Source organism: Carlito syrichta, unplaced genomic scaffold (assembly GCF_000164805.1).
Source record: "Carlito syrichta isolate Samal-C Ts95f unplaced genomic scaffold, Tarsius_syrichta-2.0.1 Scaffold302587, whole genome shotgun sequence".
Classification (NCBI taxonomy): domain Eukaryota; kingdom Metazoa; phylum Chordata; class Mammalia; order Primates; family Tarsiidae; genus Carlito; species Carlito syrichta.
In genome coordinates, this window is record NW_007246683.1 from 761,013 (window position 1) to 785,970 (window position 24,958).

The 24,958-nt window shown below is 38.5% G+C and overlaps 1 protein-coding gene across 6 annotated transcripts in view; it reads left to right on the forward strand.

Moving 5' to 3' along the window:
• The window catches only part of MEF2A (myocyte enhancer factor 2A), a 156,062-nt gene extending 134,350 nt beyond the window's left edge, over window positions 1-21,712 (forward strand). For all 6 annotated transcript variants that reach the window (XM_021711796.1, XM_021711795.1, XM_008056976.2 and 3 more), the window contains 4 exons: window positions 8,364-8,387; window positions 12,162-12,288; window positions 15,986-16,112; window positions 17,609-21,712. In XM_021711796.1, coding sequence (XP_021567471.1) covers window positions 8,364-8,387; window positions 12,162-12,288; window positions 15,986-16,112; window positions 17,609-17,963 — 633 coding nt within the window. In that variant the 3' untranslated portion in view covers window positions 17,964-21,712. The remainder of the gene's footprint in view (window positions 1-8,363; window positions 8,388-12,161; window positions 12,289-15,985; window positions 16,113-17,608) is intronic.
• The last annotated feature ends 3,246 nt before the right edge of the window (window positions 21,713-24,958 follow it).

The following is a 24,958-nucleotide window of genomic DNA, read 5'->3' on the forward strand; positions in this document are numbered from 1 at the left end:
AAAAGCTTTAATCTGTGAGGAGATGAACAATGAAATTGTCATTCTTAAGGCACTGGTAAAATCCTATTTAATCTGGGGAATGGAAAAGAAAAAATATCTCAACCCATGGTGGAGGAGCAGGAAGACATGCTGGATATGGATCAATGCCAGGAGAGTGGCAGGATGACTGAGAAGACCACAGCCTGATGCACAGCACAGTGGATCAGTCGCGGGGGGGGGGGGGAGACCAGCAAACTAATCCCCACATACTGGGGAAAAAAATCTAAAATCTAGCATAACATGAAGCTTGTGGTAGGTACTGAGGGTAACCAGAGCAACAATAAAGCTGAAACCCAGCCTAGTTTCTAACACAATTAACACAGTTAACACAAACCCTTCACTAAAGGCCCCACAGGAAGAAAAACCCATAGATCTGTAAGTCAGTAGGATTAACCCAAAGTGAAATACAAAAAGAACAGTGAAAACAAGACAAAATAAAAAACAGACAGAATGAAGCATTAAAGAGCCGTGGTCCTTTATCAAATGATGCAACATATTTGTAATTGGAATTCCAAGAAGAAAAGAGAGGCTGAACATGGTGGCTTATGCCTATAATCCCAACACTTGAATGGCTAAGGAAAGAAGACTGCTTGAGCCAAGGATTTTGAGACTAGCCTGGGTAACTTAGCAAGACCTTGTCTCTACAAAAAAAAAAAATTAGCCAGGCATGGTAGGATACACCTGTAGTCCCAGCTACTCAGGAGCCTGAGGCGGAAGGATCACCTGAGCCCAGGAGGTCAAGGCTGTGGTGAGCTGTGATCATGTCACCGCACTTCAGCCTGGGTGACAGAGTGAGATCCCAACTAAAAAAAAAACAAGAAGAGGAAAGAAACGAAGGAAAAAAGAAAAGAGAGAGCAGATTAGCAGTAATATTTTGAGAAATATTAACTGACACCAAGTAAGGTAAATACTAGTACCAACACACACAAGCACATGTGTGCACTCAGACTGCTAAAAGCAAAAGAGGACAATCTTAAAGACAGCCAGAGAAAAGCGATACATTGTATACAGAAGAACAAACATAATAAGCACTGTACTTTTCTTCAGACTATGCAAGCAAGAAAACAATGGAGTTATGTTATTTAACATGCTGTTTAAAAAAAAAAAAATTTCTCAACCCAGAATTCTGTTCCTAGCAAAAGTATCTTTCAAAAGTGAAGGAGAAATAAAGACTTTCTGAACCAAAACCCATGGGAATGTGTGCCAACAGACCAGCTCTACAAAAAATGTTAAAGGAAGCCCTTTGGCAGAAGACATATGATACCAGCAAAAATTTGAGTCTATACAAAGTAATGAAGAACAGTGGAAATGGAATAAGTGAAGCTAAAATAAAATCTGTTTTTCCTACATTTTATAAACCTTTTATTTAGAACAGTTTTAGATTTTTATAAAAAATGTGAAGATTGTACAGATAATTCCCATAAACCCACACTTAATTTTTTCTATTAACATCTTATTGTTATATTTTTTATAATGAACCAATATCAGTGCATTATTACTATTATTATTAAAATGTTTACTTTATTCAGATTTAGTCTTTAACCTGTACTATTCTGTTCCAGGATCTAATCCAAGATACCAAATTATATTTAGTAATCATATGTTTTTAGACTCCTCTTCGTTATGAGAATTTCTAAGATTTTCTTTTCTTTAATGACCTTGACAGTTTTGATGAATATTGTTCAAATATTTTGTAGAATGTTCCTTAGTTGGGATTTAACTGATTTTTTTTCATGGTTACAAATAAAACATCTTGGGTACACAGCAGTTTTCATATATACATACCACATCCTACATACTATGGGGAACTATGGTAGGATAGGGAAGAATGCACACAAACTTGAGTGAGCTATTCTCCAAATAATTGTTGGTTTTGGTTTGAGGGAGGTAGCCATAGAATTGAGGTGTGATTTTTATCACATCATATCAAGGTTGTATACTACATTAAGTATCCCTTATCTGAAATACTTAAAAACTCGAAGTCCTTCAGATTTCAGATTTTGGAATATTTGCATTATACTTACCACTGAGCATCCCAGTTAAAAAAAATCTGACATCCAAAATGATCCAATGAGCATTTCCTTTGGTCATTATGTTGGTGCTCAAAACATTTTTGGATATTGGAGTATTTTCAGATTTTGAATTTTTGGATTTGGGATGCTCTGCCTATATCAACATGACTAATTACTGCTAATGTTAACTAGATTCCCCTGGCTGATATAGTGTTTCACAAGTTTCTTTTCTGTAAAGTTACTGCTTGTCCCTCCTTTCCATACTGTAGTCTTTGGGAAGGAAGTCACTATATGCAGCCCACACTTAAGGAATGGGCAGTTAAGGCTCTACCTCCTTAAGGGAAGGATAGCTACATAAATTATTTGGAGTTCTGCACAAGAGATTAATCTTTTCTATCTTTCTTTTTTTTTTTTTTTTGAGTTGGAGTCTCACTCTGTCACCCAGACTGGAGTGCAGTGGCCACTCCCAGCCACCGCAGCCTTGACCTGCCGGGCTCCAGTGATCCTTCCGCCTCAGCCTTCTGAGTAGCCGGAATTACAGGCGTGTGCTACCATGCCCGGCTGATTTTTTGATTTACTGTAGAGATGAGGTCTCGTTGCCCAGGCGGGTCTTGAACCCGCGGGCTCAGGCAATCCATTCACCTCAGCCTCCCAAAGGCATGGGATTACAGGCTGAGCCACCGAGCCCGGCTATCTATCTTATTTTTTAACCATTTATTTATATCAGTATGGACCCCTGGACATTTATTTTAATACTTTGGGTTATAATGCACTTTTTGCTGTTGCTCAGATTCCAGCTTTAGTTTTTGAAGGTTATTCACTTGGTTCTTGTGTTCCTTTGACATACCTTTATCTTTGGGGGGGTTTGGGTTTGGGGTGGTTTTTTTTATTGTCTAGCACAATAGGCTTTAGACTCATGTATTTTCTGCCCTAGTCCTAGAATTAAGCATTTCTTCAAGGTACCTTGATTTATTTTATTGGAGAATGGTATAAAAAAAACTAAGATCTGAGTGTTTTCTTTCTTTTTAATTGCTCCAAGAGATAGTTGACTATATAAAGCAAAATGGTAATGATGTATTTTATGTCCATAATACATGTAAAAATAAAATTTATGAAAACTACGGATGAGAGGGAGGAATTGGAAATATAGTGTTATAGATCCTTATTCTGCATATGATGTAAAATATTATTTGAAAGTGAACTCTGGGTAACCAAAGATATATATTATAAATCCTAGTGCAACTATCCCCCCAAAAAAATTTTAAAGAGGTATAAATAGTAAGTCAGTAGTGGAAATAAAATGGAATGATTAAAAATGCTCTAATAGTTCAAGAAATAGGAAAAAAGAACAGATGGAACAAATGAAAAATAACAGAAACATAGTAGCTTTTAATCTAACCATGTAAGTAATCACATTGAATGTGGCCAGAACATATCAGTTAAGAGACAGATTGTCACATTTGTGTTCTTTAGACCAAACAATATGCTGTCTATAAGAAATCCACTTTAAAGACATAGATAAAAAGATGGAGAAAATATATACCATGCAAACACCAACCAAAAGAAAGCTAAAGCAGACATATTAATTTCAGACAATGTAAACTTCACAACAAGGAATATTATCAGGAATAAAGGGCAACATGATGTGCATTTTGCAGGAATAATGTACATGCATCCAACAGCAGACCTTCAAAATACACGGAGTGAAAACCAATAGAACTGAAAAGAGATGTAGAAAAGTCCACAATTGTAGTTAGAAACTTCAAAACCTCTCTCAGTAATTGATAAAATGAGGAGGCAGAAAAATCAATAAGGTTCTACATGGTCTGAGCAACACTCAACCAACCTGACCTAAGAGATATTTATAGAATACTTCACACAATAACAGAACACACATTTTTCTCAAGTACACATGGGATACACCCTATCCTGTGCCATGAAACAAACCTCAGTAAATTTCAGAGAATTGAAATCCTGCATATTATTTACATATATATGTATATATATGTGTGTGTGTGTATACACACACACACACACACATATATATGGCCATCATGAAATCAAACTAGAAATCAGTAACAGAAAAACAATAGGAAATTGCCTTATACTTAAGACATTAAGCAACATACTTTTAAATAACTCATGAACCAGAGAGAAAGTCTCCAGGAAATTTTAAAAGTACATATAGTAGCGGAATGAAAATGAAATATATACCATGCAAACACTAACCAAAAGAAACATCAAAACAACATCAAAATGTGGGAGACTAGCTAGAATAGTGCTGAGGGGAGATGTATAGCAATAAATGCTAATAGTAGAAAAGAAGAAAGGTCCCAGGTCAGTAATCTAAGCTTTTACTTAAGACGCTCAAGAAAGAAAAGCAAACTTAACCCAAATCAAGCAGAAGAAAGGAAAAAATAAAGAACAGAAGTTAATGAAATTTAAAACAGAAAAACAGAATCAAATCGGAAAAAAATTTTTTTTTTTTTTTTTGAGTTGGTGTCTCACTTCGTCACCCAGGCTGGAGTGCAGTCGCACACTCATGGCCACCCCAGTGTCAACCAGCTGGGCTCCAGGGATCATTCCACCTCATCCTTCCAAGTAGCCAGAACTACAGGCATATGCTACCACACCCAGCTAATATTTTGTTTTATTGTAGAGACGAGGCCTCACCAGATTGCCCTGACTGACCTCAAACCCACAGGCTCCCAAAGTACTGGGATTGCAGGCTGAGACACCGAGCCCAACCAAAAATTGTTTTTTTTAAAAGATAATAAAATTAATAAACTTCTGGCCATGTTGACCAAAGAAAAAGAGAAGATCATTTTTATCAATATCAAGAATGCAAAAGTATCACCCAGGATACTAAGTGATAATAAAGGAATATTACACACAGCTCTATTCCTAATAGATTTGATAGATTAAATGAAATGGGCAAATTCCTTGAATGATGCAAACTACCAAAGAATTACTAAAGTCACTGAAGAAGTAGTGGTTAATCTGAGTATTAACTATCAAAAAAAAATTGAATTTCTGCTTTGAAAACCTTCCAAAAATGAAAACTCCAGACCCATATGGTTTAACTGGCAAATTCTACCAAACATTTAAGGAATAAATGATACTAATTCTATACAATCTCTTTCAGAAAAAATAGAAGAGGTGAAAATACTTCTTTAGCTTATTTTTTAAATCAGCCTTACTAATTTAAAACCAGAATAAAGCAATACAAGAAAAAACAAACTATAAATCAATATCCCTAATGAACTATAGACACAAAAATCCTTAGTAAAATATTAGTAAATTCTACAATGTATAGAAAGGATAATATATCAAGACCAAGTGAGTTTCATCCCAAGAATGCCAGGCTGAATGTACATTTGAAAATTCATCAGTAGAATTCACCACATTAACAAAATTCAACTTGTATTTATGATTAAAAAAAAAAAACTCTCATCAAGCTTAGGAATAGAAGGGAACATAGTAACCTAATAAAGAACATCTACAAAAATTATACAGTTAAAATGCTTAACAGGGGGAAGGCATTCAGTCTTCTAATTGTAGGAACTCTAGGCAATGATGTTTCTTCTAACCACTCACATTTGGCATTGGGCTGGTAGTCCTTGCCAGTACTGTTAGGCAAGAAAAATAAAGTATATACATACTGCAGAGGGAGAAATTAAACTGTCTCTAGTCACAGAAGATACATTTTTGTCATGTAAAAAAGTGTAAAGAATTTTTCAAAATAAAATTTTAAAAAACTCGAATCAGTGAGTTTAGTAAAGTCATAAGGCACAAAGTCAGTGTATAGAAATTGATTGTTATGCTAGCAGTGAACTACTGGAATTTGAAATAAAAAAAAAACATAATAGCACCCCCCCAAAAAGGATAGAAAAACACCCAGGTACAAGTGTAACAAAATATGTGTATAATATATATGCTGAAAACTATAAAACACGAATGAAAGAAGTCAAAGTTGAATAGAGATGCATCATGTTAATGGATTTGAAGATTTGGTATTGTCAAGGTGTTACTTCTCACCAGATCTGTAGATCAAACATACAGTCAACATCACAGCAAGGTTTTTTTTAGATATCAACAAGACAATTCTAAAATATGTAGGTAAGGCAAAAAAGCAATGATGGCCAAATGATTTTAAGAAAAGAAATGACTCATATTACTTGATTTCAAGACCTACTAAAAAGCTATAGAAATGCAGAATATGTGGTATTGGAGAAAGGATGGGCACATAAATCAACTGACAAAGCAGCCCAGAAAATAGACCTATACAAATATAGTAGGGCAATTCAGTGGAAAAAGGATTATTGCTACAACTAATGGTGTTGGGACAATTCAGCATCCATTTGCCAAACAAAACCAGAAGCACCCACTTGATACATAACTCAGAACTTACAAAAAATTAACTCAAAACGAATCTTAGACCCAAATTAAAAATACGAAACTGAAATTTAGAGGTGAAAACAATACAACACCAAAAGCATAATATCATAAAAGAAAAAATTGATATATTGGCATTTGTCAAAATTTGAGTTTTACTCTGTGAAAAGCACTGCTCAGGAAGTAAAAAGGCGACATACAAATCAGGAGAAAAATTTGCAAGTCGCATAAAGACAAACTAAAAATGGAAATGCTGTCGAGGATGCGGAGCAACAAGAGCTCTCATATATGCTTGGAATGCAAAATGGCACAGCGAACACTTTGGAGAAGAAGGCACCTTCTTATGGAGTTAAATACACTCTTGCTATACAATCCAGTACTCTCACTTCTGGAGTATTAACACACACATGTTCACCCAAAAACCTGTATCTTTCATAATTATGAAAAACTGAAAATAACCTAATGTCTTTCAACAGATGAATAGATATGCACAATCGATATCCATGTAAAGAAGTGCTACTCAACTAAAAAGGGATATACTATTTATTCACACAGTGTAGATTAATTTTAAGTGAATTTTGCTAAATGAAAGGAACCAGATCTAAAAACCCAGAATAGTGTATATAGCCTTTGTATTTCATTCTGGAAAATGCCAAAATCTCACTGGTTGCCATGAGTTGGAAGTGGGGACAGGGCCTGGCTACAAAGGGCAGTATGAGGGAATTTTTGAGGTGATGGAACTATTCTCTGTGATACTGTATTGTTGGATACATGAGTCTGTGTGTGTTAAAACTCTCAAAACTACATTTCAAAGACGGATTTTTACCAAATGCAATTAAGAAAACAACCACTACTAGACTCTAGGGGACCTAAGATGGAATGGATGAAGAAGAAAGGACCTAGTCTTAGCAACTTTGGAAACTGTTTTCACTGGATACTCTAAGGTTAGAGGCCAACAAAATTGTAGCAAATCATTGTATTCTTGATGATACATTCATTCCTCACACACATTTGAGGTAGCAATTATAGTCTAAGTGATTGTTTTTTATAGTAAATTATTGGCCTCCCTCCTATTTCACACCACTCGAGGAGAAATCTGTTTCCACTTTAGGGTTTCATCTATCAGTGGTGCTTATATAAACATACTTTTCACAGATTGACAGAGCTTAACTAATTTAAATAAAAAGGAAATTAGACTATTTCTAGCATGTTTTCTAAATGTTTAGTAGAAAAGGAGCAAATACGTTTCATTCATTTCTATAAGTGACTTAGCAGTTCCTTTATTCTCCAGTTTCATTTTCTTTATATATGTGGTTTTTCTCCATTGAAAATATTTTCTTCACATGAAAACTATATTTGCAAATGATAAACATACATAAAACTATTATTTTAAACTCTTGTATTTAAAACGTTTGAGTTCCTTGAGTGTATTTTCTGTGGCAAATACACAGAAACAATTTCTGCCAAGAATCAGAATCTAATAGGAGATAGATGGACATGTGGAACCAAGTGGGGTAATGATAAGATGATTAAGCTGGAAATACAAAGTTAGTGTTCTCAAGGTTCCAAACATAGACTGATAGCATGATACTATCATGATACTTTTAAATATTTCAAATATTTAAATATTGTCACAATCGCATGATTGTATGTAGGACAGGCCAGCAGAAGAGCAGATCGAGTTGGGCAACAGGACCCTAGAGAATTTAAAACTATTTTCTTAGTCTTTTGAAAAATCAACTACAAGTGTAGACACAATAAGTAATTGATATTTCTGTCTGTTGTATATATAGTCATCTCTTTAGAGCTCCAAACAACTGCTAGTGTCAGAATAACATGTCTTTCTAAAGAAATATTTTGTTTGTGAGTTCCAACAGTCTTAGTAACTCTCTTATCCCTCTTATGTGCTGAGTACAGTCGGAGGAAGAGGAATTGGAGTTGGTGAGTGTGGATTTCTGCTTGAAGGAAGTTGAAAAAGATATAGAAAATACTAATTATCTTAAATGTTTTTATCTAACCAATGTTCCCTTTGCTATGTAAACTTTTCTTTTATTAAACACTGTTCAAACACTTGAAATAACTAAAGCAATCTATTGGAACTGCAGACTCTAGTTTTTCTAATAATTGTATATGTTAAGCCATTTGTTGGAGGGAACATTGGAATAGAGCCTTTAAAAACCATTGCTATCCATGAGCATAGGATACTTGTTAAAGCTTTTTTTAAAAGGAAGTTTACAAAATACCTTATATAGCTCTCCAAATTAATGAAATATTTTTAGAAAATGACTTCACCTTCAGAGTTCCTCAGATTGTAACACATGATCTTGTGTTGTTTCTCTTCCTTTCAAAAAGATTACATCATTTTTGATGAGGTCACTTTTTTCAGTGTTGGAATTATTTCATCGTACATGAGACAGTCTGACCCACGAGGGGGTTCTCTGTTTACTAAAAGGAATGTCTGTAATTGAACATATACAAAGTTACTTTTCTATTGGGAGATACTCTGTTCTTCAAAGCACCTATTACCTTTTTTTCCCTCCAAAAACAAATGTTTTCTATTGGCTTTTCCTCTGAAAAATAAATGTTACTTAAGATAACTTGTAGTCAATTTAGTTCTTCTTTGGAAACTAAAATCCAAACCTCACAGAAGTAATCATATAATTTCAGTCACCTGCTAACTAAAGGATCTTAAGCTGAAGAGAAAAAAAACTTGGAAATGTTTGGTTTTCAGCATGGACAAGAGTTAAGAGTGCATGAAAGCATGGGGGAGAAAGGCGTCTGTTGGTTTTATTTACATTTTATTATTACATGTTTATGCATGCTGGTATGTTTTGCATAAGTTGTCTTCCTTTCAAATAAGATAGCTTGTATGTACTTTATTCATAAACTTGAGATGGTTATTTATTTAGTGTGATCACTCTCATAGTCTTGGATACAGTTTTGTATTGGTTAACTGAAATATACTAGGTCAGCTGAAATGTAGTGTTGGATTATAGTATGACTATTTTTTAGGGAAATACTTTAATTGATGATACCATAATGATTAGCAAATGGAAGTTTTATAATTCAAGCTAAAATCATCTTACGTTAGACTCAGTGTTTACCCTTAAGATGTTGCAAATTCTTCCTTGAATTATCTAGCACTGTATTGCCCTCTAGTGGTTTTAAAAGTTACTTACAGAGTTTATTGCCATTGAGATTAGGAGCTTTGTTGAGTAGAACCAACATATTGGAGTCCTCCCCTGCCCCCAGCGTTTCTTCCTCCCACTTCTTTCCCCACCCTAGCCCCCAGGTCTTTGAGGACAGGCTGGGAGATTGCCATGGAGATGAAGACATGGAGTGGGTAGGGTCTAAGCTGAGACATCTCATACTGTATTCTTTCACCTAGTGATTTGACTTTTGAAGTTCCAGACCAAGTAAGAAAGAGCAAATTAAGTCCAGAGTAGACTCCTAATTTAAAAAGCCATTAAATTTATTAACCTGATGCTGATGCTAAAATATAGTCCCAATTGTCATATGTTGATTTTCCACATTCCTCAAAATAACATCTGTAATTAAAGAATCTCAGAGATAAATATCTGTCTTTGAGAACTTTGAAATCAAATACATCTAAAAACTGTTAATAGCCATTTACATTCTTACAAACTTAAACTTAATTCATCCTCTAAAGCTTTATAAATTAAAAATGCAAGGCTTTATGTAACAGAACCAAAATATAATTAGAAGCAAAATCCGTTAGAAAGTTGTCCAAATTGGCCTGAACTCTAGAATATAATCATGGGTGGCTCTCATCCAAAGTAAGGAAGGATGGGTGTCCTGGGCCTGCACTAGTGACTATACTGGTAAGACCAGCTATAGAATTTCCTTCAGAAGGTTTGCAATCCTAGAACAACTGTACTTCGTGAAAGCTCCAATAGAATGCTGTGGATTATAAACAATAAAAATACATCTTTTTTTCACCAGTTATGTAGAAGTTTGGGAGCAGAGTGTTTCTTGGAACAATCATTTAAGGCTACCATCTTTTATTTGTGTGGTACTTCATTTATCAAAGCCCTTCAAACACATTACCTCATTTGATTCTCAGTAGTTCTGCAAAGCAGGTAAAAAAAGATTGCTGTCTTCTCTACTTAACAGTAAAGAGGTTCAGAGAGGTTAAATGCTTCAGAGATGCTAAATCTGGGACAGAAACTCAGATAGTACATCCACATACTGCATGGTCTTTCTAATATCCTCTGACTTAGGATAGAAAATACGAGCTAAAAAGAAATAAAGTGAGACCTAGATCCTCATCAGGTGTTCATTTTTAAGTGTCTGGATCTAGCCAAAGACCTTCATCTAATGTGCTCTTCTGAAAATGGCCATAGAAAAAATGGAATCATATCCTGACTCTTTATAATTTTAAGGGCACTAATTATACTTTTACCAATATGGCTTAGACCCCCGGAATGTCAGAAATCAGGCTCTAACATCTTCACTTATGATTTTTTTTTTTTTTTTTGAGTTGGAGTCTCACTCTGTCGCCCAGACTGGAGTGCAGTGGCCGCTCCCGGCCACCGCAGCCTTGACCTGCTGGGCTCCGGCGATCCTTCCGCCTCAGCCTTCCGAGTAGCCGGAATTACAGGCGTGCGCTACCACGCCCAGCTGATTTTTTGATTTATTGTAGAGATGAGGTCTCACTGCCCAGGCGGGTCTCGAACCCGCAGGCTCAGGCAATCCACTCACCTCAGCCCCCCAAAGGCACGGGATTACAGGCTGAGCCACCGAGCCCGGCTTCCACTTATGATTTTTAAAAAACTTAAGTTAGAATTGTACTTTGGCCTTTTGGTGTGCAAACAATGTGAAGTCTGTTCTGTTCCTCTGATCCTGAATTTTGAAAAAATGTTACCTTAGCCAGTATGGTGAGAAACTGATTCTGTCATACTCCTACACATAGAGGACAGTAACTGTCTTAAATTAACTTGATTATGTAATAGTTGACTTTTGTATTCATTCCCCATGAGGTGAGGATGCTAGATGGATGCATCCAGTCGGCAAGTATTTAATATCGCTCTATCCACAGCCCTATCAGCAATGCTTTATTCAAAAGCTTTTGACTCACAGCCTCTCCTTTCAGTGGGCCTGAAGATTGTGAAGGGATATGTATCAGAATCTGTTGTTTAAAAAATAGGTCAACTGTAGGATGGGAGGGAAAGAAATAAGAATACAAGCTGCACTCAGTAAGCCCTCATTTTAAACGTGTTAACACGTAAATGCCACGAAGTATGTTCTGTTTCTATACTCATAGACCTTATAATCTCTATGTATACAAATAACCTTTGCTATCCTCAGATATTTAAAACCTACACATATTTCACTGAGAGTAACCTGACAGTATTTGTAGTGGCACCAAGTCTTCATTTGATGACAACATATAGAAGTGTTATTGCCCATAATGTTATAAATTCCAATTTTAAGGATGTCTCTCTGACATTAATAAAGTATATTTATAAAGGGAAAAATGAATAATTAATATCAAAATATATCCCTTAAAATTAAATATTTAGTCATTCCTGTTGGTATTTTTAAGATTTTCATATCTTCACTGCTTTAGAACATAATGGTATTTGTGTAAAACTGTGAAATGTCACTTATAACTTGAAAGTTATTTTTAAAATATGAGGTTTGAACATAAATACCACCTAATAACACATTTTTGTTGTTTCTAATCTCTCACAGAATACCCAAAGGATAAGTAGTTCTCAAGCCACTCAACCTCTTGCTACCCCAGTCGTGTCTGTGACAACCCCAAGCTTGCCTCCACAGGGACTCGTGTACTCCGCAATGCCAACTGCCTACAACACTGGTGAGCTGCCCTGCTGTCTGTCATGCGTTTTACTGCTCTTGGTTTTGTGATCAACATGTGCTTTTGTGATTTTTTTTTAAAGTATCTTTATTGAAATAGATTATTTCTGGTATTTAGATTCAAATTTGGAAATATTTTAAAACATGCTAGGCTTGAAGAGATTACAAAAAGCACATTGATAGTCGAATAAGTTGAGCAAATTATTTCTTTTTCTTCGATGTGAACTTTAACTTACCCATGACCAAAAAAACAAGTAGCTATTATCGAAATTGTGGCATGCATTAAATCAAGAGGGATATTAGCTTGTTGCCCAGGTATTGTCTATGTAGTTTCTCTTTATACATTATCTCACTTCCAGGCTTGTGAAATGAAACGTTTGTCTTTATGTTATGTTAACTTGCTTGGGGAAAGACAGTGAATCCCTGTAGACCTGCACCTCCGGCAGGCAGGTGTTGAGCTGTGTCCAGTAGGCTGTGTTCTCCTCCCTGTAACGACAAGCTTGGTCCATGGTTCCTGTGCCTGAAGGGCGAGAGAAGGACTGTGCTCTCACTCTTTGCCTCTTGGAGGAGATCTTCCCTCATTAGTGTTTATTTAGATGTTTCATTAGATATTTCATCTTAAGATAACCTAATTCAAGGGTCTAACCTAATTCAAGTTCAAGAATACTGTAGTGATTGGAGAGGTGCTTTCAGCCTAGCGAGCCGTATGGAGTATCATGGATTGCAGCTTGTTTCGTTTAAATTTGCCAATCTGAGAAGGGGCAGAAAATACATGTGGTTTCACTTTCTCACCAACTGAGCCAAACACCTGTTGCTTCAAAGGAAGGAGGAAAGAAGGCAGTAGTTAAATTATACCTTGCCAATTATTCAGCGACTGCAGGGCAGAGAAACTATTCTTTATGATTCTCATAAGTAGACTGTGGTAAAGATCATCTAATTTTAGACTTAAGGGTAAATGCTTTGGCACCGTGCTTTCAAACTGTTGTCTGCAACTACCTGAGGAGGCAGAGCAATTGATAAATTTGATTGTCACTTTAATGCTAAGTGGCTTTTCAAAAACAGAAACAACTTTAAAAGGTTTTTTTGAGAAACAAAGCCTCTTAGGAAAATGTCCATCACTGTTTCCAATATATGAGAAAAAAATGCCCAAATCTCTCAACTGCAGACTAGCCTGGGGTCTGTGAATTGTAGCCTATTATTTGTGTCTTGCCCAGAGCAAGGTTCAAAAGTAAAGCCAGGGCTGATGCAGCCATAGAAATTCTGTTTCCGTGCATTAATCACCAGCTATGTGAGAGACACTATGCTAGGGACACCTCTTTCTTCTAAACCTAGTCATGACAAGGAGACGAGACATACCTAGGTTGGTGACCACAGAAGGGGAGTCCTGAGTTGCTGTGATTACGAATGTATACACTGAGACTTGAGAAGGTAGGGAAAGAGGAGGGTGTTTAGGCTACAATGTTCAGTGGCGTATTGGCTGAGAAGATAGAGCTTCAACTGGGTGTCAGAGTTACATTTCATTACAGGTTTTTCAATATACTTAGAACTTCCACTATACTTATTTTTAGAAATGCCACTGAATTATAATTTTTTAGAAGTCTAGAAGAAATCACACACACACACACACGTGCACACACACACGCGCGCGCGCACACACACACACACACACACACACACACACACACACACACACGGACATGGGCTCTCTTAAAGCCATCAGCCACTTAGTTTGAGTCTCATTCTACCTTTCAACTGTGTTTCCTTTGCCCTCTTTCTCAGAACACCTGTTGTGTAGAAGTTTACCATATTATCTTTCACTAATTTATCTGTTTGCCTTTTTAAAGCACATGTTCCTGTTTTTTCTTTCTTTAGTATATCGTCTGCCTTTCTGTACACACTTAGTGTCAGTCATGTCTCAGGCAACGTTTCAGAGAGTAAAACAGTTCCATGCAAAGGAATTCTATAGCCACTTCTTCATGCCTGTCAGTACTCCCAGCTTCACAGGCTCAGTCTCATATCCATTCAGCAGATATTTATTGAGCACCTACTGTGTGCCAGACACTGAAATACAGGACTGCAGAGTCAGCAGTGGAACTTGGGGGAAAGACGCAAGACATGCAGCTCTAGCTGTGAGCTATTGCCATTGCGTCAAGGGCTACATTTCAGCTTAGACATGAAGAAGCATGCATGACTCAGCCAGTCAGAGTAGGGAATGTGTTCCCAGGAGAGGGAGTGTCAAGTACAAAAACTGGGAGTCCACAGGAGGGATGGGGCTTCAGGGACAGGATGAGGTGTGGGTGGTTAGACTAGAGAGTCAGAAGGTATTTGTAGGCTGTGTCAGGGACTTTGAGTATTGTCTAAAGAGCATTGGGAAGCCATACAAAGATCTTAAGCAGAGTATCATGATCATTTTTGTTGTTTTAAAAAGATCACTTTGGCTGTAGCATACATAGGGGCAAAAGTGAATGCCAGGAAGCCACATCAGAGGCTGTTGTAGTGGTCCAAGCAATCTTAGCCGATGACTTAGACTGGAGTGGTGGCTGTAGAGCTGGTGAGATTTGGGCAGGTTGAGAGAGAGCACATGGAATTGACCAGACCTGGTGGTTGCTGGTGGAGTAAGAAGGAAGCAAAGTAGTGAGGACAACCTCCAGGCTTCTTCCTGAGCCACTGGGTGGATGTTGGTGCCATTTACTAAGTAGGGAGTATTTCAGGATGAGCAGGTTTGGGGGAAAGGATGAGTCCAATGTGGACCATGTCAGGTTTGAGGTGTTTAGAGAGGCATCCATGTGGACATGTCATATAGGTTGTTGAAAGGACCAAGAGGTCCATAGTGTATTGGGGCTGGCATCAGTATGCTGGGCCCAGGTCCCTGCCCCAGCCTCTGGGGATGGCTGGGATACTCTGAGAACATGAAGGATGAGAAAGAATAGAGTCAGGACAGAATCCTGAGCATCAGCTATGCCGCTTCAACTCAGTTCCTTTTTTAAAATATTAATTCACTAGGAAGACCAACTTTTCTTAAACACCTTGCTTGAGGCACGAAAAAGAAGATAAAAGTAGAAAAGTTTTTGCCACCTCTCTTTAGAACTAAATGAAAAAGACAAGTGTTAATAATGATTTGAAATAACACCACATGTGAGTGATAACTAGTGTCCTAAATCTTGGTCACAGTGATTATGACTGAAGCATTCATATAAAATGAACTGTGTTACACTCTAATGACACAGAATTTATTTCATGAACTTGAAATTGCTTTGCATACAGTCAAGGAACTTGTACTTTAAACAAATGCAATTAATTGATTGTGTAATGATGTATTTAATGTCTATGTCACTAAGTTTCCTGTTTCCTCTGTACTTCATTAAGACTAGACTTATGATCCAGACTGTCTGGGTGAGCTTGAGTGTTTCTCTCTATTCCAGAGAGTAGTGGCAGGCATATTTGTTTAAAATAACAATTATATAGGAACATTCTTTAATGAAAGTCTTTTAGTATTTAAATAATCACAGACAACGAAATACAACTAGATTCTATAAACCTCCCAAAAGAAAATTTAGTGGATTTTCGATCCATATATGTGCTGTTTTGTTGTGAAGTACCTGGCTTCTCTCAGCCTAAGAGCTTTTGCAGCTTCTGTTTAAAAAACAGATTCTGTATGGTCCTTGCATCACACAGAGCAATCTTGTCTTCCTTTGTAGATTACTCACTGACCAGCGCTGACCTGTCAGCCCTGCAAGGCTTCAACTCCCCCGGAATGCTATCTCTGGGACAGGTGTCAGCCTGGCAGCAGCACCATCTAGGACAAGCAGCCCTCAGCTCTCTTGTGTGAGTACCTAGAAATTGCCCCTGAATCTTTGCCCCTGGCCTACATACACTCTTTCTCCCAGTTACAGTCATCAGCTCTGTTGACTTTCATGCAGAGAATCCTGCAATGATGATCCCTTTTCGGATAGACACAAGTGTTGGGAGAAAACATGTCTTTACGTGGCTACTGAACACGCTAACTTTCCTTGAAGGGATTCAGGGAGTAAGGTTTCTCCTATCCGGACATATTGTGGTAAAGAAACTGAGTCAGTATCGAGGGGGCCCCAAGGCACAGATGCCACCCTTCTGCACTCCCTTCTACCTGCCGACCATGATTAAGCTGCCTGCTGCCACCCGTTTCCCAGCACCTTCAGAAGGCCCCTGCCACCCTTCTCAACTTTTGCTTTGGTGAATATCTAGATAAGAATAGGAAAATGAGCCATGCCTGTGGTTTCTCTCTGGGTGAGGAAAACGGGGGCTGTCTTATGTATGAATCAGCTTCCATAGGGCTCATGCAGTTGATCCCAACCCAAAGTACACACTGAGCCTCATTCACAGAGAACTTGTTCTTTAAGGGCAGGGTGTGAGGAAATTAGCTGAGAGCGTTTATGGTGGTGCCCAGATGAGACTAGGCAGCCCTTAGCTGAGCAGCAGGGAGAAGGAGCAAGTGGAGGAGAGCATCCCCAAAGAGGGGACAACACATAGACTCAGCTGGCTTCCATGAGGACCAGTTGCCTTCAGGCAGTAGTGACACCCTGGCCTCCTAGCCTGCCCAGAAAGTCCTCAGAGAGCTCGAGCCCAACAGACTCTTTCCCTCCTGCTTTCTGAAATAACTCCACAATGCATGCTGCTGTCAGTAGTCTTCTTAGGAATTACGTCATGGAAAAAGGAGCAGGGTATCTCAGGGCAATGTCTTTGCCTGCACAGGATCTGGCCCACAGGCCTGTCCTAAGCGTCCTTAATTAATACACTAAAAATAGCCCTGGAAAAGCCAGTGGAAAGGGCTCAAAGCCTAGACATGGGGAAAAGGCGGTTCAAGTCCTGCTGTACTTACTCTGGGCAAGCTCCGTGGCCTTTCAGAGGTGGTTTCTTATCTGGAAAATAAGGATGGTGTGACCTACGCTGTAGAGTTGTTGTGAGGATAGATGAGATGTGCCTGTCACAGGGCCAGAGCAGAGCAGATACAAGGAAGATGAGACCAGGAACTCTGTCTTGTTGGTCCCTGTACAGCATTAGACACTGATGCTGTTTTGCTGTTTGGGGTGCTTCACCTGCAAAAGTGCCAAGGTGGTGAGTGACAGAATTAAATCACGTAAGGGCTCAGCTGTACTGTTTTCCTTCCTCCCAGGGAGATGGGATTTTTTTTGTGTGCCAAGCACCAGAGGAAATGGCCAAAGCCAGTCTTGGGGAATTCTGACAGGATTTCAGATTCTGGGCTCTTTTCAATCAGGTGGTGTCTGTTCGATCGTTCTGCTGATGCAATCACAACCCACCTACATCTTTCTTTTTTCCTTCAGCGCTGGAGGGCAGTTATCTCAGGGTTCCAATTTATCCATTAATACCAACCAAAATATCAACATTAAGTCAGAACCAATTTCACCTCCCCGGGATCGGATGACCCCATCAGGCTTCCAGCAGCAGCAGCAGCAGCCACCACCACAGCCCCAGCCCCCACAGCCCCAGCCCCGGCAGGAAATGGGGCGCTCCCCTGTGGACAGTCTGAGCAGCTCCAGCAGCTCCTATGATGGCAGCGACCGAGAGGATCCACGGGGCGACTTCCATTCTCCTGTCGTGCTTGGCCGACCCCCAAACACCGAGGACAGAGAAAGCCCTTCTGTCAAGCGAATGAGGATGGACGCGTGGGTGACCTAAGGCTTCCAGGCTGACGCTTGTACCTTGTGTTACTGCAGTGAACTGCCCTACATATCTAAATCGGTAAATAAGGACATGAGTTAAATATATTTATATGTACATACATACATATATATCCCTTCACATATATATGTATGTGGGTGTGAGTGTGTGTGTATGTGTGGGTGTGTGTTGCATACACAGAATCAGGCACTTACCTGCAAACTCCTTATAGGTCTGCAGATGTGTGTCCCATGGCAGACAAAGCACCCTATAGGCACAGACCATCTGGCACTTCCTTGGATTACTTGTTTCGTAAGATAACCAGTTTTTGCAGAGAAACGTGTCCCCATATATAATTCTCCCACACTAGCTTGCAGAAACCTAGAGGGCCCCTACTTGTTTTATTTAACTGTGCGGTGACTGTAGTTACTTAAGAAAAATGCTTTGTAGAACAGAGCAGTAGAAAAGCAGGAACCAAGAAAGCAATACTGTACATAAAATGTCATTTATATCAATTACCCAACCTGGCATGGGTCTCTATTGCAAAGGGGTGCATGGGAAAGGGCTGTTGATGCTTAAAAAACAAAAAAACAACAAAAAAAAACAAAAAAGCCCCACACGTAACTGTTTTGCACGTGCAAAAATGTATTGGGTCAAAGAAGTGATCTTTAGCTCATAAAAGAGAGAGAATAGAAAACACGCATGAGATATTCAGAAAATACTAGCCTAGAAATATAGAGCATTAACAAAGTAAAATTAATATATTAAGTTATAATTGGAATATGTCAGAAGTTTCTTTTTACATTCATATCTTAAAAATTAAAGAAACTGATTTTAGCTCATGTATATTTTATATGAAAGAAAACACCCTTATGAATTGATGACTATATATAAAGTTATATTCACTACTTTTGAACACATTCTGCTATGAATTATTTATATAAGCCAAAGCTATATGTTGTAACTTTTTTTTTTAGAGAATAGCTTTATCTTGGTTTAACTTTTTAGTTTTATTTTAAGAGGGGAAAACAAACAAAAATATCTTGCAAGCAGAACCTTGGGAAAAAAAAGCCATGAACACTTATTATTCTATATGTAAATTAAAAGTTGAGCCAAACTCTTTGTGTATATAGCATCTTAAATATATTATCACCTTTGATGTAAGTACCTATGTATTGTATGGTCACCAGATTAAAAGTATATTTTTGTGGATTGCCGCCAATTTGGGGGGAAAAGGCGAGGTCCTTATTAAGTAGAGTATTCACTGTTTAATATTTACTATTTTGTTAAATATACTGTACTTTGGATTTTAATTATTAGCCCAGTTTTTTCAGAGGGTTGTATTAAGGGGTTTCTCCCCTCACTGGTGGTGAATGTGTGATGTTGCATTGTAATCTCTGTGCTGTATGGGTTGAGCATCATGATATATTTTATATGTGTACATAAATAGCAAAGTGGCAAAAATTTGGTGTTAAGTTCATCCTGCATAAATATAAAACGTGTTGTAACAGATTTTATAAGGCATTATTTAAAACTTGCCTTTTGTGAGGAAAAAACTATAGTAGAAAAAACTGACCTAATTTAATTAAATATTAGAGAAAATGGCAAAATAGTAGATGAGCACAAAGGTTTTATAAGTGGTAAATGATTAGGGAAAAATATTCATGGGAAAGAGATCTTTTTTCCTTGACCCTCTAAAAACAGAACGATGCAGATGGTTACAAAATAAAACCATTATTGATTGTTCTGTGCATTGAAATGATACTTTGGTATGGGGGGAGAAATTATCTTATGGCGCAAATCCTTGGCATGACTCTTGCCATTCAGACTGAAATGAGTGCTACCCTCAGCTTGGATTTTGAATAAGGCCTTATTCTTACAGGAAGACAGTTGGTGATAGCAAGTTGATCTGTTTACTGGGCTGTGCCATGGACAGAATTCAGAGTCCTGTATATCTTTCACCATAGATTTTTAAAACTCCTTTTCCTGAGAAACTCAAGGGTTTAAAACTTGCTGCTATTTTATATTTTAAACTTAATATTGAGCAGCTACCTACAATTTTTACTTACATTTTGTTCCCCCCCCAATTATGTTCTTGTGACATTTTCCTCATATGCTATTTGTGACAAATCATCAGCCAGATTTCCTGACTGACACATAGGTATTATTAGATATAGGATAAGCCTGTGGCATTCACAAGGTGCAAAATGGAAGTTCTGTCCTAATGAGTTTGGGTAGTAACTTCTGAGAGGCCAAATAAGAGAGGGTGATACATTGTTGCCTCTTTTCAGTACAGACATTTGGCTGTTATTCAGAAAGGATTCATTTTTCAATAAAAATGTACTTATTTTACTGAACTACTTACTTACAGGCATATTTCTGTGTGAGGTCACACCTAATCGGAACAAGACAGTCTCCCAACACTGAATTTCCAAGATCATCCTTACCACTTTGTAAACCATTATAGCTTTGAAAGTGTTAAGTGATTCCTTCGTCATGATTTATGCATGTCCATGAACTTCTGCTGTACATTGGAATAGGAGTTAACACATTCACATTTACTGTCTATTTTCTTGTGTGCCTTATGAGATGGCTTTTCTGACTGTATCTCAATAGTCTTTCTTTCTATGCAGGTTTATAATCAGTACAACTACTGTTTTCTAAAATAATATTACACAAGGCTCGGAGTTTGTATTTAAATTAACTGACCAAGTAACAATGTATTCCATTTTCAGGAACTCAACATTTGACTGTTAACCTTTTTCCCATACGCCCAGTGTGACTTGGAGCATATGGACTTGACAGACATCCGTCACCCAGACGCTCATGTGTGAACACACCCACACCCACATCTCTGGGTGGAAACCAGCCTAGAGTGGGCACGGCACTAATGGTGTTGCTTTAGAACCAACTTTTCTTACCCTTTTAGATTCATGTGTTTTGTATGAGACACCATTGCAAGAAAATTTTATCCCTTCAGAAGTATTTTATTACTAAAAAACAAAAACAAAAAAAGCTTAGAGTAAATTGCACTGGTTAAAGTACCGTTTCCAACAGCTGCACTTCCGTCAGTATCTAACTGCTATGACACTGCGAGTGAAAGTCACCATTGTATGTACACAGATGGTCCCAATCAGAACTCCATCTTTTGAGCCCTAATTGTGTCCATTTTGTTATAGACTAAATCAGGGGTTTGTTCTAAAAGAACGATACATGTTTTACCATTTCCTTTAACTATAAGGACAACTAATAATGTATTAGCATAATTTCTGTATTAACCATCATGCGCACAAGAAATACATAGTAAATAAGGAACCTGAAAACTCCTGGCATTGGATCATAAGAAGCTAGATAATTAGAATGTGAAAAAGATTTTACAAATGTAAAACTTCTATTTCTCTGTAGAAACTTTCTTCACTTTGCTGTGCAAGAAGACACTGCTTTGCTATATTTAAAATGGCTTTTTTAAAAGAGATTTATGTATTTGGTAAATGTTTGTAGTCAACAGTTCACACAAGAAGCTGTACACGGTTTGATCATGTAAAACCGTTTGGCGGCACAAGCTGGACTTTGTTGCCATCCTTGAGATGAACCTTTTAAGAAAAATAAGTTAATCTCAATTTTTCCCTGAATGTGTTGTTTTTTCTTCATTATACAATAAATATTATAGTGAACTTTTTATCAAGTGGTTAAGACAATGCTAGCGGTTGTTGTAAACTATTTGTCTCCTGCACTCACTGCAGTAAAAACAGACTGGCTCTACCGTGCATCGGACTCGGTCATGTTTGCCTGGGGAAGCAGTAGACAGCCCCTTCCCCCAAACCCCCTCCTCCTTCATTCCTTTCATGAAGACCTTTTTCCCTGCACACCCCTCTTCTCGTGTTGAGACACCGTCAAGGAACCCATCCCTGTGCCCCACTAGCCTCACCTGTGTATTCTAAAATGATATTGGCCCTGGACCTTGAGGAAGCAACCCAAGACCCAGCCCCCCACGGGGCTAGCCTGGCTGTTTTGTGCACATCGGTGTGGTGGATCCCTCCAGGCTCAGGTAACTGCTGCTCACGGAAAATACAGCGAGGTGTGTCGGAGGGGTGGGTACTGTTCGAACTTACTGCCATTAGATTCTGCTGCTCTTTAAAGTTAAGGGTGTGAAATGATTTGTTCTGTCCAAAATGCATACATGATACTGAGCTAGAGACAGCAGCTTTACTAGAAAGGTTGAGTTTTCAAAAGTAATAGGTGTGTGTCCCTGCCTGCTGGTAGGTCCTTCTCCGTGGGTGTCTCCCTTTGTCATAATTCAGCTAGAAAATGAAACATCTTCAACTCGCAGTGGAAAATGTTCTTTTCCTCCAATGGGCCTTCTAAGCCAGCTCCTAGCTAAGCAGATTTTTGGTGTCAAATTGAAAACTAAATTTCTGTGCTGGCTACAGTGGGGCTCTTATTAGCAGGTTTTGAAAGCTGGTTGAGTCCTGTGGCTAAAAATACTCTAATCACAGCTGCAGCCACTTAAAATCAATTCGTTGCAATTTCCTAGTTGGCTCCCATGGGTGCCTTGCTCTAGGCATTATCTTTTTTTAAGCGGACTCTGTAACTGGCACCAGCCAAGAAGATGATTTTCAGTCGGAGCCTGCATCAGCTGGATGGCCGCAGCAGGCCCCATCTGCCCGTCTAGTGCTCACAAGGGGCCCAAGGACCACTTCGTTGTAAAACAGAGGGGAAAGGGAGGGTTTCTTTCCATCTCCCACAGGGGCTAGGAGCTTTCAAATGGGAGCCTGAAACACTGGGCTTCTCAGGGGCTGGCTGGGCCAGTGTCCTCATCCAGCAGAGAGTCCCAGCTGATGCAGGGTTCGGGCTGAAAACAAAGTCTTCCCAGGCAGCCCCAGCCAACAACTGCACGTAGCTGGGCCAGAAGTCATTGGCATTCCTGAGTCCATCTCAGTGTTGCCTCCCAGAGGACCCAAAGACAGGGCAGCTTCTCAGCTGAGAGAACCCTTACAGACACGTTAATCACCTACATTGTAGCTAACCACAGCACAAAGCAGCTGGGGAAGAAGACAAATCAGTTGTACTCATTTGTTTTACTATAACGCCTTCCCCTCATTTTTTAACTCTTACTACACTTTATTTTGAGTTAATTTTTGACTTACAGAAAAGTTGGAAAAATAATATTGTTTCCATATGTCCCTCACTTGCCTTTCCCTATGTTAACATTTATGTAACTTAGTACACGTTTGAGAAACAAGAAATGTATCTTACTATTAGCTAAATACCTTGTTTGAATTTCACCGGTTTTTCCACTGTCTATATGTGCTCTAGGATCTCATCCAGGATCCCACCTGCCTTTTTTTTCTTTAACCTGTTACGCCTTTCCTCATCTTTCATGACCTTTGACACTTTTGAAGAATACGGGCCAGTTATTTTGTCTAGCATCCCTGATACAGGTTTGTCTGATGTTTTTCTCATGACTGGAATGAGATTGCGCGCTTTTGCAAGAACACCACAGAAATGATGTCTCCTTAGTGCATCATGCAGTAGATGCTGTCTGTCTCACTGCCAAGGATAGTGATCCTGACCGTGTTAAGTGGTTTCTGTGGGGTTTCTCCGCTGTAAAGGAACTATCTTTCCCTTTGTAATTGATAAACATCTTGGGAGAGATACTGCAGGTTTTTCTCATACTTTCAGCCCCTAATTGAGCAGCGTGCCTGCAACAGTCATTACCGTGGTAGCTGCCCGTTTTCTTCTACATTTATTCATTGGAGTTTTGTAAGGAACAGCTGTCCCTTCTCATTCTTTTATTTGAGTATATAGTTATGAACTCATAGGTACTTTTTTGATTGATTGATAGTCTAGGGTCATTGTTTTGTTCTTCACATTCGTTCCAGTTGTGGCTGTTAGGATCTCCCATCAGGTAGACTCCCCCGTTCTTTGGAAACTCTCCCACCACCACCACCACCACCACCACCACCACTGCAACTAGGGTGTCGATGCTTTTGGGCTCTCAGCAGGCATACCCAGGAAATTATGCAGTTCTGCTTGCTCACACAGACATGCGTCCTTATCCCTTAGCTAGTTATCCACACATACATAAAACACCACAAGTTTATAGTAATGCTTCAGATTCCAATTCAAGACCCCCCAGGCTTCATTTTTAGCCTTGCCTTTCCTTATTTGTAATATTGTTCATTTCTAGCATACTGGTCAGTTATTTTGTCTAATATCTCTAATATGGGTTTGTCTGATGTTTTCTGAAACTATGTAGTCTCAGAATTACCCGAACCTGTGTGAGGAACACACATTTACTGATGATTAGAATCTATGTAGTTTTTTGGTTTTGCCTTTGGCCTTACATTATCCAGTCAAGACAGTGTTTTCTACAGTTACTTTTAGTTCCCAGTTCCCTTCAGTTTGGTTATCATAGTTGTTTGTAGCACACTTAGGAACATCTGTTCATATTTTTATTCTGTTTTGGGTACCCCACCCCCATCCTAGTTGGTTTTAATTACTTTTCGGGGAAGGGTACATGAATGACATGTGAAAGATTACTATGTGTCTAAGAGAGCTATATCAAGTGACTCTCAGAAAAATACCACTCTTTTCGCCTCTGCCACCCATACCCATCCCTACCTCTCCCACCAGGCCCATATAGATGACTAATCGCTTTAGCTTCTGGCTTAATCCTTCCTGTATTTCTTTTGCACAAATCAGCAGCTTTTTTTTTTTTTTCATCTACAGTGTAGCTGGAAAGCACTCTGTGGAATGATTGGTGCAAAAAAATTACCATCATTCTTTTTTATAGCGGTGTAATACTCCATGGTATAGATATAACACCTTACTAAAGCATGAATAGGTATTTAGGTTGTTTCCAATATTTTGTAGTAATCAGTGAATAACCTTGTGCATATGTATACTTATAAAGATTTAACTTCAGGATAGATTCCTAGAAGTGGGATTGCTAAATTCATGTGTAGTTGTGTTAGTATTGCCAAGTTTGCCTCCAGAGGAGTTGCGTCAGT